Genomic DNA, 12,428 nt, shown 5'->3' on the forward strand with positions numbered 1-12,428 from the left:
TACAACAAACATGTGTGAGTATCTAAGGCTCTCCCTGAGTCCAGCTTTCTGAGAGTAACATTGTCGAAGTACTGTGTAAGTGGGCTTCCCTGCTAGTTCAAACTAAAGAATCTGCCTGCAATTCAGGAGACTTGGGTTCGATCCCCAGGTCAGGAAGATCCCCTGGAGAAGGGAAAGCCAACCCACTCCAGGATTCTTGCCTGAAGAATTCCATAGACAGAGGAGACTGGCAGGCTACAGTCCGTGGGGTCACAAAGAGTTGGGTGTGACTGAGTGACTAACACACCCTGTACATAATGCATGCATGTAATGTGAACTTTGTACTCACTTCAAAGGCACTCAGGTGGGTCATCCTCTTGGCCTTAGTTACTTACCTCCGAACAGTTACACTCCTGGCAATGCAGTTTCCTCCTGGATAGGGCTCCTTCCTACATCTTTAATTATGCTAAGTGGTCCAGACTAGGAAAGCGATTTACACCGCTATGTGCTCTGTATCTTGATCTGAGCTCTTTATCCTTGGTGTTATAATAAGAACTACTTTAAAAAATCTGTTAAATACGAAAGCACTTGCACATGCCGCAAATTGAAACAGACCAGAATGGTATGAGGTGTGGAGTAACCATCTCCTCCTCCCACCCATATCCTGTCCCCACTCCCCAGATATCCGTTTCTTAGGTGTCTTTCCAGGAAATACGTACATGCACACACAAACACACACTCACACTCCAGGAAGTTTGTGGATTTCTTGCATTTCAAAATATGCTTCCTGAGCTCTGCTGTCTATTGCATGCAAGTCTCCAGGAAGTCACACATAGTGAGAGGAGGATACGATTCAGTCCTCTCACAGATACAGACTCACAACCTGCCTCCCTGACTACAGCTCCTCTCTTTTTCACTCCACCCTGAAGGTGCTGCCAGAACCGTTTTCCTAAAATACTGCTTCTCCTCACACCCTTGCCCAGAGTTTGTGATGCTTCCTAGAGTCTGTTCCGAAACTTCTCTGCCTGACTTTCAGAGCTCTCCTTTATCTAGCTCCATTATATCTATTCAAGTGCTCAATATGTACTATTGTTACAAACCCTGAATCTGAACGCTTACCTGCAGAAAGGTCAATTTTGTCTTTTCCTCCTGGGAAATATCGCCCCTATCTCTGGGCTTTGGCTCATGGACTTCTGATGAGTACTTCTGTCTTGGGAAATGTCCCTATAGATTATGACTAGCCCTTGCATTGTGTAGGGAAGGAAAGTGAACATAGAGAAATTGTGACTTTCTGTTAATATAAACTGTATGCTTATTTTCTGGCAGAAATAAAACTTAACTCTTGGGCTGGACCAGTAGACTTTGCTCTAAACCACACTCCAGAGATGCTGTCTTGGATGCAGCCAGGTGACCACAAAGCAGAAAATAGATTAAGTGCCATAAAATACGTGATTAGGCGTGTTAATTTTCATGCATGTGTGAAGTAGAAAGTGATTGCAGTTCATTCAGGAGGGAGTAGCCCATGGAGCGCTTCAGTCATGAGGTAAATCAGAGCTAAGCCACCTTGGAAAGTCCTCCTCTACCTTCTCATCTATAAAATGGGGCTACTAAGGTTTGCCCATGCAAACGAGTGGGGAGGAAAAAGTCTGAGAACTTTTTTGTCCCATTAGAATGACCTCTCATTTGGGATTGTGGCAGCCCAGATTTTTTCTCTTCTTATTTTCAAACGTGAAGTGTGCAGATTAAAGATAAAATAAGTGAAGTGTTGGGTATAGCGTGAACATTCAATGAATTTAGTCCTGACGTTCTGCCCAGCAGACCAGTCCGTCCAAGACTGGAAACGCCCTTGCTCAAGCTGGTGTTCTCCATTCACTCCGTTCACCACAAAGCTTGCGTCCCTCCTCTGGCCTGTGCTGTCCTCCCTGAAAGTCTATCAGCAGTTTCAGGTACCGCCTGCTCCCAGACACTCAGGTCCGCTGCAGTACTCACCTTTTGATTCCTTTATTCACAAAGGCTGAGCATGTGTCTGAAACCTTCCCTCTTTGCTGCCATGATCTGGCTACAATGCACCATCTTCCTGGGTGGACCTGGATGCCTGCCAGCCTCGCCCCCACTCCTACAAGGGCCGAGTGTCCATTGCCCTGTGTTTCTCATCTGCTGCATCCCACCACCCACCGGGGCAGAGCTCTGGGCTCCAGGGCCGCATGAAGGCTTCTATAGGCTGTGGGCATTTTTGTCTTTCTGGGCTCCTTCCTTCACAAAAAGTACTAAAAATTGGATTTTACAACCGTGTTGGTTGATATAAAGACTGATTAATATAATCCAGGCTGGTTTCATCATTACATGTCACTAATATGATTTTCACATATTTCTTCTGCTTTTTTTTTTTTTGATGTGAACCATTTCTAAAGTCTTTAATTTGTTATAATGTTGTTTCTGTTTTATGTTTTGGTTTTTTGGCCACAAAGCATGTGGGATCTTAGCTCCCTGACCAGGGGTCAAACCCAGACCCCCTGCATTAGGAGGCAAAGTCTTAGCCACTAGATCACCAGGGAAGTCCCTTTTTCTTCTGCTTTTAGAAGAAATTAAAATATTTTTGTGGCCCCCTAAAAGCATTGTGGACTCTAGGCATTGGACTTTCTGTGCCTCCTGCATAAAGGGATCCTGCTACGGTAAGACTCCTTGTATACAACTTCATCATATACTCGGGACATGGCAGAGAGGTAAAGAAGAAAACTCAAACCTTGATGATCTGTCGATGGTGAATATTTTCTCCCCTCACTTCCTGATGCCTCCTTTCCCCTGGTTCCTTCCTACACCTGTCTTCTGCAGAGTGAATCTTCTCGGCTCACTTTAAGGTCTCGGCCTGACTGGGAGGATCACTTTAAGGAGGATGGACCTGTCGGAGCTCGGTGAGGCTGCGGCCTTCCTCAGGATAAGCAAGGAGGAGCTGCTTCTGCTCCAGGCTGTGGCCTTCGACGGTAAGTCTTGTGGCGGCTGCTAGCTTTACTTTCTTTTACTGCTTCCTGGTGGCAACTGAGGTATCAGAGTAGAGGAGCTGTCATTTTTGGAGCCTAACTTATTTGCTTGGAGTGCAGTCTGTCTCTGTGAGCCTCTGAGCAACTTAGGAGTTCAGGGTGTGGAAGGTAAAGACAGGAGTGTGTGAGGAAGAGCAGGAGGACTGGGAGGCAGCCTAGACCCTGGTTCTTGTTGCTATGACAGGTTTTCTCTCTAAGGAAGCACTGTGACAACACAGTAGTACATATAGTGGTCATCTGCGTTAAATTCACCCATTCCAGTCCATTTTACTTCACTGATTCCTCAGTGTCAGTGTTCACTCTCGCCATCTGTTTGACCACTTCTAATTTTGCTTGATTCATGGATGTGACATTCCAGGTTCCTGTGCAATATTGATCTTTATAGCATCAGGCTTTACTTCCATCATCGGTCACATCCACAACTGGGTGATGTTTTTGCTTTGGCTCCGTCCCTTCATTCTTTCTGGAGTTAGTTCTCCAGTGATCTCCAGTAGCATATTGGGCACCTACCAACCTGGGGAGTTCATCTTTCAGTGTCCTATCTTTTTGCCTTTTCATACTGTTCACAGGGTGCTCAAGGCAAGAATACTGAAGTGGTTTGCCATTCCCTTCTCTAGGGGACCACGTTTTGTCAGAACTCTCCGCCATGACCCAACCATTTTGGGCAGCCCTTGGGCATGGCTCAAAGTTTCATTGAGTGAGACAAATCTGTGGTCCATGTGATCAGTTTGGTTAGTTTTCTGTGGTTTTCATCCTGCCTGCCCTCTGATGGCTATGGATAAGAGCCTTTATGGAAGTTTCCTGATGGGAGAGACTGACTGTGGGGGAATCTGGGTCTTGTTCTGATGGGCGGGGTCATGCTCAGTAAATCTTTAGTCCAATTTTTTGTTGATGGGCAGGGCTGTGTTCCCTCATGTTGTTTGACCTAAGGCCAAACCATGGTGGAGGTAATGAAGAAACTGGAGACCTCCTTCAAAAATTCCCATGCAGGCCTGCTGCATTCAGTGCCCCCAGCCCTGCAGCAGGCCACGACCCACGCCTCCACCGGAGACACCTGGACACTCGCGGGCAAGTCTGGGTCAGTCTCTTGTGGGGTCTCTGCTCCTTTCTCCTGGGTCCTGGTGCACACAAGGTTCTGTTTGTGTCCTCTAAGAGTCTGTTTCCCCAGGCCTGAGTAAGTCCTGGAGCTCTATGGAGGGATTAACGGCGACCTCCTCCAAGAGGGCTTGTGCCATACACAGGTCTGCTACATCCAGAGCCCCTGCCCCTGCGGCAGGCCCCTGCTGGCCCAGACCTCTGTGGGAGATGCTCAAACACTGTCTGGCTCAGTCTCTCTGCGTCTCTGGGTCCTGGTGCACACAAGGTTTCTGTGAGCCCTCTGAGCATCTCTGGAGGGTATGAGGTTTGATTCTAAACGTGATTTCCCCCCTCCTACCACCTTGCAGGGCCTTCTCCTTTGCCCTTGGATGTAGGGCATCTTTTTTTTGGTAGGATCCAACATTCTCCTGTCGATGGCTCTTCAGCAGTGAATTGTAATTTTGGAGTTCTCTCAGGAGAAGATGAGCACACATCCTTCTACTCTGCCATCGTGTAGATGGTGTGACAATTATATCTACTACTGTGGGCAAGAATCCCTTAGAAGAAGTGGAGTAGCCATCATAGTCAACAAAAGAGTCCAAAATACAGTGCTTATGAAAGAATGGTCTCTGTTCATTTCCAAGGCAAACCATTCAATATCACAGTAATCCAAGTCTATGGCCCAACCAGTAATGCTGAAGAAACTGAAGTTGAATGGTTCTGTGAAGACCTACAAGACCTTCTAGAACTAACACCTGAAAAAGATGTCCTTTTCATTCTAGGGGACTGGCATGCAAAAATAGGAAGTCAAGAGATACCTGGAGTAACAGGCAAATTTGCCCTGGGAGTACAGAATGAAGCAGGGCAAAGGTTAATAGAGTTTTGCCAAGAGAACGCACTGGTCATAGCAAACACTGTCTTCCAATAACACAAGAGAAGACTCTACACATGAATATCACCAGATGGTCAATACCGAAATCAGATTGATTATATTCTTTGCGGCCAAAGACGGAGAAGCTCTATAGAGTCAGCAAAAATAAGATGGGGAGCTGACTGTGGCTCAGATCATGAACTCCTTATTGCCAAATTCAGATTTAAATTGAAGAAAACAGGGAAAACTACTAGACCACTGAGGTATGACCTAAATCAAATACCTTATGATTATACAGTGGAAGTGAGAAATACATTCAAGGTATTAGATCTGATAGACAGAATGCCTGAAGAACTATGGACCGAGGTTCATGACATTGTACAGGAAGCAGGGATCAAGACCATCCTCAAGAAAAAGAAATGCAAAAAGGCAAAATAGTTGTCTGAAGAGGTCTTACAAATAGCTGAGAAAAGAAGAGAAGCTAAAGGCAAAGGAGAAAAGGAAAGATATACCCAATTGAATGCAAAGTTCCAGAGAATAGCAAGGAGAGATAAGAAAACCTTCCTCAGTGATCAGTGCAAAGAAACAGAGGGAAACAATAGAATAGAAAGACTAGAGATCTCTTCAAGAAAATTAGAAATATAAGGGAACATTTCATGCAAAGATGGGTTCGATACAGGACAGAAATGGTATGGACCTAACAGAAGCAGAAGATATTAAGAAGAGGTGGTAAGAATACACAGAAGAACTATAAAAAAAAAAAATCTTCATGACCCAGATAACCACGACGATGTGATCACTCACTTAGAGCCAGAAATCCTAGAATGCAAAGTCAAGTGGACTTTAGGAAGCGTTACTATGAACAAAGCTAGTGGATGTGATGGATTCCAGTCGAGCTATTTCAACTCCTAAAAGTTGATGCTGTGAAAGTGCTGCACTCAATATGTCAGCAAATGTGGAAAACTCAGCAGTGGCCACAGGACTGGAAAAGATCAGTTTTCATTCCAATCCCAAGGAAAGGCAATGCCAAAGAATGTTCAAATTACCACACGCTAGCAAAGTATTGCTCAAAATTCTCCAAGCCAGGCTTCAACAGTACATGAACCATGAACTTCCAGATAGTCAAGCTGGATTTAGGAAAGGTAGAGGAATCAGAGATCAAATTGCCAACATCTGCTGAATCATTGAAAAAGCAAGAGAGTTCCAGAAAAAAACATCTACTTCTGCTTTATTGACTACACCAAAGTCTTTGACTGTATGGATGGATCACAACAAATTGTGGAAAATTCTGAAACAGACAGGAATACCACACCACCTGACCTGCCTCCTGAGAAATCTGTATGCAGATCAAGAAGCAACAGTTAAAACTGGACATGGAACAACAGACTGGTTCCAAATTAGGAAAGGAGTACATCAAGGCTATATATTGTCACTCTGCTTATTTAACTTATATGCAGAGTACATTCTGTGAAATGCCAGGCTGGATGAAGCACAGCTGGAAGAAATTTCAAGATTGCCAGGAGAAATATCAATAACCTCAGATATGCAGATGACTCCACCCTTATGGCAGAAAGTGAAGAATTAAAGAGCCTCTTGATGATGTGAAAGAGGAGAGTGAAAAAGTTGGCTTAAAACTCAACATTCAGAAAACTAAGATCATGGCATCTGGTCCCTTCACTTCATGGCAAATAGATGGGGAAACAATGGAAACAGTGTCAGACTTTATTTTTCTGGGCTCCAAAATCACTGCAGGTGGTGATTACAGCCATGAAATTAAAAAACTCTTGCTGTTTGGAAGAAAAGCTATGACCAACCTAGACAGCATACTAAAAAGCAGAGACATTATTTACCAACAAAGTTCTGTCTAGTCAAGGCTATGGTTTTTCCAGTAGTCATGTATAGATGTGAGTGTTGGACTATAAAGAAAGCTGAGTGCAGAAGAATTGATGCTTTTGAACTGTGGTGTTGGAGAAGACTCTTGAGAGTCCCTTGGACTGCAAGGAGATCCAACAAGTCCATCCTAAAGGAAATCAGTCATGAACATTCATTGGAAGGACTGATGCTGAAGCTGAAGCTCCAATACTTTGGCCACCTGATGTGAAGGACTGACTCATTGGAGAAGACCCTGATGCTGGGAAAGATTGAAGGCGGGAGGAGAAGGGGATGACAGAGGATGAGATGGTTGGATGGCATTACCAACTCGATGGACATGAATTTGAGTAAGCTCCGGGAATTGGTGATGGACAGGGAGGCCTGGCGTGCTGCAGTCCATGGGGTCACAAAGAGTCAGACACGACTGAGCTACTGAACCGAGCTGATTACAATGCAGACATGCCCAGGTGGGCCCTAGATAAAGCCTTTCTCAGGAACCTCTTTGTGTGGGTAAAAGCAGGTTGGAGAGAGGGGCTGAGGTTAGACCCTAGAGGTTGGTGCGCTGGGAAGAAGAATAAAGGGAGAGGCTCCAGGAAGGCGGGCGAGACAGAAGCTGTTCGGGCCCTCCTCCGGTTTTGCTGATGCTGGAACTTTGCCCTCTGGCTGTCTTCTAGATCAGGAGGGTCACTCGGCCAACAATCAACAGAAGGTAATTGGGAGACTTGCTCTCCCTGGTGAATAATTCCTTGGTAGTTACAGCAAGAACAAAGGTTAATGAGGATTTATCCATAAGATAAAGGCTGAGTCCTACATGAAAATCTCTAAATGTTACATTGCCCCCCCACCCCCCACCACTTTTCTTTACATGTCTGGGTTACATGGTCATCTTCTGAATTTTGGTTAATTGGAGATTTAGAGTCAGATTGACAGTGTGATCCGGCATCAAGCCACTTATATATGTCAATTTCAAAAAAGTGTTCAAGAGTGCATGAACCCTGACTGAGAGTCATTCTAGTCTGAATTAGTCAACATTAGAGTTTAATATAACCAATTATAATTCAAGCCAGTTAGGCAGGCTATGCTATTTCCATCATAGACCAGTCCTGGATCAGTTCCCAGTTTCCAGTCATTGGGTTTCATTTCTGTGATTGGATTTACGGGAGCTAATTATAATCCATCAAATCATATACAATAACAGAACTACCCCTGAGGTCAGAAGTGGTCATGCAGAAGCTCATCACAGGTAGTTAGATAATGAGGGACAGGATCCTCGTAGTGCCAGAAGAAAATCAAAATGCCAAAGCATCTGAGATAATTAGATGATACAACTTAGAATCAGCTCAGTAAAAATTACTTAAAATATCACAATCCACACAATTTCTAATTAATTTTTTTTTTTTTGGCCAAACAATCCTTTCTCATAGAAATGCACTGGCAGCACAAAGAGAGCCAGCAGAAGTTTTCCGTCCCCTTGGGCGAGTAGACGATGGAGTATGCTTGTTGAACCCAGGCCAAATGGAAGCAGTGTGATACGAGTATTTGCCAAGTAGGGTCTCCCGGGTGGCTCAGACAGTGAAGAGTCTGCCTGCAATGCAGGAGACTCCATCCCTGGGTCAGGAAGATCCCTGGAGAAGGAAATAGCAACCCACTCCAACATTCCTGCCTGGAGAATTCTATGGACAGAGGAGCCTGGCAGGCTACAGTCCATGGGATCAGAAAGAGTCGGACACAGCTGAGCGACTAACACTTTTGCTTTGCTTTCAATTCCCTGTCCTTGATTCTTTCTGGCAGTCTAATTAGAAGAAATCTCTTTACCTTACTGAGCCTCAGTTTCCTCATCTTTAAAATGGGACCATCTGCTCTCTCTGACTACCTTCCTCCATGAGGATCAAAGAAGACATTATGTGAAAAACAAAGACAACACCTTATTATGATACCTGGGAAAGAAGCTAGAATCACTGACTGTCAGGGAGGAAGTGTTTCAGAAATAGAAACAGAACACCATTTCAAGATAAATGCAATGATTTTTATAGAAAAAGTAAACTATTTAAATAACTTCAAAACTAAATATGGTGCTGCTGCTGCTGCTAAGGCGCTTCAGTCGTGTCCGACTCTGTGCGACCCCACAGACGGCAGCCCACCAGGCTCCCCCGTCCCTGGGATTCTCCAGGCAAGAACACTGGAGTGGGTTGCCATTTCTTTCTCCAATGCATGAAAGTGGGAAGTGAAAGTGAAGTCGCTCAGTCGTGTCCGACTCTTCGCGACCCCATGGACTGCTGCCTACCAGGCTTCTCCGTAACAGACTTGAAAAGAATGCTTCAGGTAAATAACAGTTGTTATCTCTGAGTTCCATTATGGATGATTGATTAATTTCTTTTTCTTGATACAGTTCTCTACTTTTAAAGCTTTTTCTGCAATAAACATATGTTCCCTTTATCTTGGAAAAGATATTTAATCATCTAAAAATATGAAATCATAGAGATAAAACTCCTGAGTGTTCAGATGAGAAAACTAACGCTCAATGAGTTGAGAGCATTGCCTTACATCTTCTTAAGACAGGCCTAAAATTCAGGCAGCCTGAATCAAAGCCATTGCCCTCTGTTTCCATCCTTGCAATTATTCATGACAATGCAAAGAAAAGTTGGCTGAGTTCATTTACTTCATCTTCAAAACCATCCTGCTCTGAGACTGGGTCTTGGCTAGTTAAGTGCTTCTGAAAATTCTTCTCGTCCACAGTTTCCAGGGCTGATAAAAGAAAGAGCTAATCATGAGGCAGGTGTTGAAACTTATTTTTTTAGGGGAAAAAGCTCAGCCTATAAGATAGAGGAAGAATGCTTTAGTGGAAAAGCTCTGACTTAGGAGGTAAATGATCTAATTTCTACAGTCATTATTTTAATGACTGCCACTCATTATCTATGTGCCTGTGGACAGCTCTCTTAGTCTCTTTCCCTAGGTTCTTTTTCTAATAAATAACAAAAGGAAAGTCTGTGCAGGTGATGTCCATGTTTCTTTTAAGTAATAACACGTGGTTTATAAACACAGGCAGGGCAGGCAGCCCAGGAGCAGACTGCGCGCACTCGTGTGTCGCGAGCGCTCGGGAGAACGTGGTCCCGGGAGCCCCGGCTCTGTCCTCTTCATCGCCCTTGCCCGGTGTGAGTGGCAGCAAGCTGGACGTGGAGCCACAGCAGAGGTCCCCATTGGTGGAAGTGAAGGGGAACATAGAGCTGAAGGGACCCCTGGCCAAGGCCGCTTCCCGGCCGCCTCTCTTGGGACGCAGGCCGAAGAGGAGGCCTGACCAGATGGAGGAGGCATTGAAACCCGAGAAGAAAATCACGGGAGGCCTGGGCACCAGAGTGGCCACGACCCCGCCCCCCAGAGCGGCAGCCGTCACCTCCGTGCTCAGACACGAGGCCAGACCGCAGCGCCCAAAGCTCCCTAGAAGCCAGGCCCCTGATGTTCCACAGCTGAGGCCACAGTGCTGGAGACTCGGAAGCCAGGTCCTGTTGTTCCTGCCCGGAAGCCTGGAGCAACAGCGGCCCCTCCCACGGTGGGAGGGAAGAAACCCAAGTGTCCGGTCTGGGACTTAAAGGGGCAGTTATGTGGCCTCAATGCAGAGCTGAAGTGCTCTGGTGAGAGGAAGCAGATGTTGGACCAGGAGAACCAACAGCGGTGGGACCAGCTCAGGGAGGCCCAGCAACAGGCCTTGGCCCTGGGGGCGGAGTGCAGGACACTGGGAGCTGACACTGGATTTGACCGGGTGCGGGCCCAGGCTGAGCAGGCCGGCGGGAGCTGGGGAACCTGAGTGCCTGGGTCCTGGAGCTGGAAAAGTGGCTGGGCGTGAAGGAGGGCTTAGTGCAAGGGCTCCAGAAAGAACAGCTGAGATCGCAGGAGGAGTAGAGGGGACTGGCTTCCCGGCTGGAAGAGCAGGAGAGGAGCCTGCAGACCTCAGAAGCTTCTCTGTCGGACAGCCAGGCAGAGGTGGCATCTCTGTGCCAGAAGGCTGCAGTCTGGGAGGCCTTACTGGGAGGCTGAGTGGGAAGAACGTCTCCATGGGCGTGAGATGGAGCGCCGGCGGTTACATAAGCAACTGCAGAAACTCAAAGGCACCATCCGTGTGTTCTGCCGGGTCCGCCCCATCCTTCCAGGGGAGTCCACCCCATCCCCTGGCTCCTTCCAGTTTCCCTCTGGCCCCTGTGGGCCCTCTGACCCTCCAACCTGCCTCAGCGGTGTGGGACCCTGAGTGGGGTGCCAGCTGCCCCTACCCGCCATGACTTCCCCTTTGACCGGGTGTTCTCACCAGGGAGCAGACAGGATGAAGTGTTTGAGGAGATTTCCACGCTTGTCCACTCAGCCCTGGATGACGATCCAGTGTGCATCTTTGCCTATGGCCAGACAGGCAGTGGCAAGACCTTCACCACGGAGGGTGGGCCTGGGGGAGATGCCTGGATAGAGCGGCTGATCTCTTGGGCCCCGTGGCACCTCTTTTCTCTGGCCCAGGAACTAAGTGGCCAGGGCTAGACCTACAGCTCTGTGGCAAGTTATGTAGAGATCTACAATGAGACTGCCTGAGGCCTGCTGGCCGCTGGGACCCGGAAGGGCCAGGGAGGTGAATGTGTGATTCGCCAGGCAGGGCCGGGCAGGGCCAGGCAGCGAGGAGCCTAATGTCACCAACACGTGTGATGTTCCGGCCTCCTGTGAGAGAGAGACTAGCCCTTCAGAACCGGGCTGTCGCCCGTACAGCCCAGAATGAGCGCTCACTGCGTGGCCACAGAGTGTTCCAGTTACAGATCTCTGGGGAGCACGCTGGCCGAGGCCTGCAGTGCCTGGCCCCCCTCAGCCTTGTGGACTTGGCTGGGAATGAGCAGCTAGACCCTGGCTTATCCCTCGGCCCTGGGGAGTGGGAACACCTTCGAGAAACGCTGGCCATTAACAGCGGCCTGTCCACGCTGGGGCTGGTCATCATGGCCTTGAGCAACAAGGAGTCCCACGGGCCTTATGGAAACAGCAAGCTCACTTACCTGCTGCAGAACTCTCTGGGTGGCAGTGCTGAGATGCTCATGTTTGTGAACATTTCTCCCCTAGAAGAGGACGTTTCCAAGTCCCTCAACTCCCTACGCTTTGCTTCCAAGGTGAACCAGTGTGTTATTGGTACTTCCCAGGTCAACCAGAAATGAAGATGGATCTAGATTTTGTGTGTGTGTGTGTATGTGTATCTGTGAGACACATGGGGGGTGGGTGGGGGTGCTTTATTGGGGGGAGCACTCATACCTGGGTCTATCAAATAAAGAAGAGAATTTAAAAAAATACAGTACCTTCCCCTTAAATGCACACAATGTATGCAAATGGTGCTTTTCAAAAACAAGCCTATTTTCATAAACAGTTCAGTTCAGTTCAGTTGCTCAGTCATGTCCAACTCTTTGCGACCCCATGGACTGCAGCACGCCAGGCCCCCTTGTCCATCACCAACTCCCAGAGTTTACCAAAAATCATGTCCATTGAGTCGGTGATGCCATTCAACCATAAACACAACACAAAGCAAAATTAGTTTTTGCAAGAAGATCAGAATGATAGATACTATTAAAGCCAGTATT

At 47.1% G+C, this 12,428-nt stretch overlaps 1 protein-coding gene and 1 pseudogene across 1 annotated transcript in view; both read left to right on the forward strand.

The window, feature by feature from the left end:
- Positions 1-2,872: 2,872 nt before the first annotated feature.
- Positions 2,873-12,428, forward strand: part of MYH15 (myosin heavy chain 15) — a 144,754-nt gene continuing 135,198 nt past the window's right edge. Inside the window, exon 1 of the mRNA XM_065913562.1 lies at positions 2,873-2,960. Coding sequence (XP_065769634.1) covers positions 2,873-2,960 — 88 coding nt within the window. The remainder of the gene's footprint in view (positions 2,961-12,428) is intronic.
- LOC136152426 (kinesin-like protein KIFC1 pseudogene) lies at positions 3,956-12,039 on the forward strand (annotated as a pseudogene).

Source organism: Muntiacus reevesi, chromosome 21 (genome assembly GCF_963930625.1).
Source record: "Muntiacus reevesi chromosome 21, mMunRee1.1, whole genome shotgun sequence".
Lineage (NCBI taxonomy): Eukaryota > Metazoa > Chordata > Mammalia > Artiodactyla > Cervidae > Muntiacus > Muntiacus reevesi.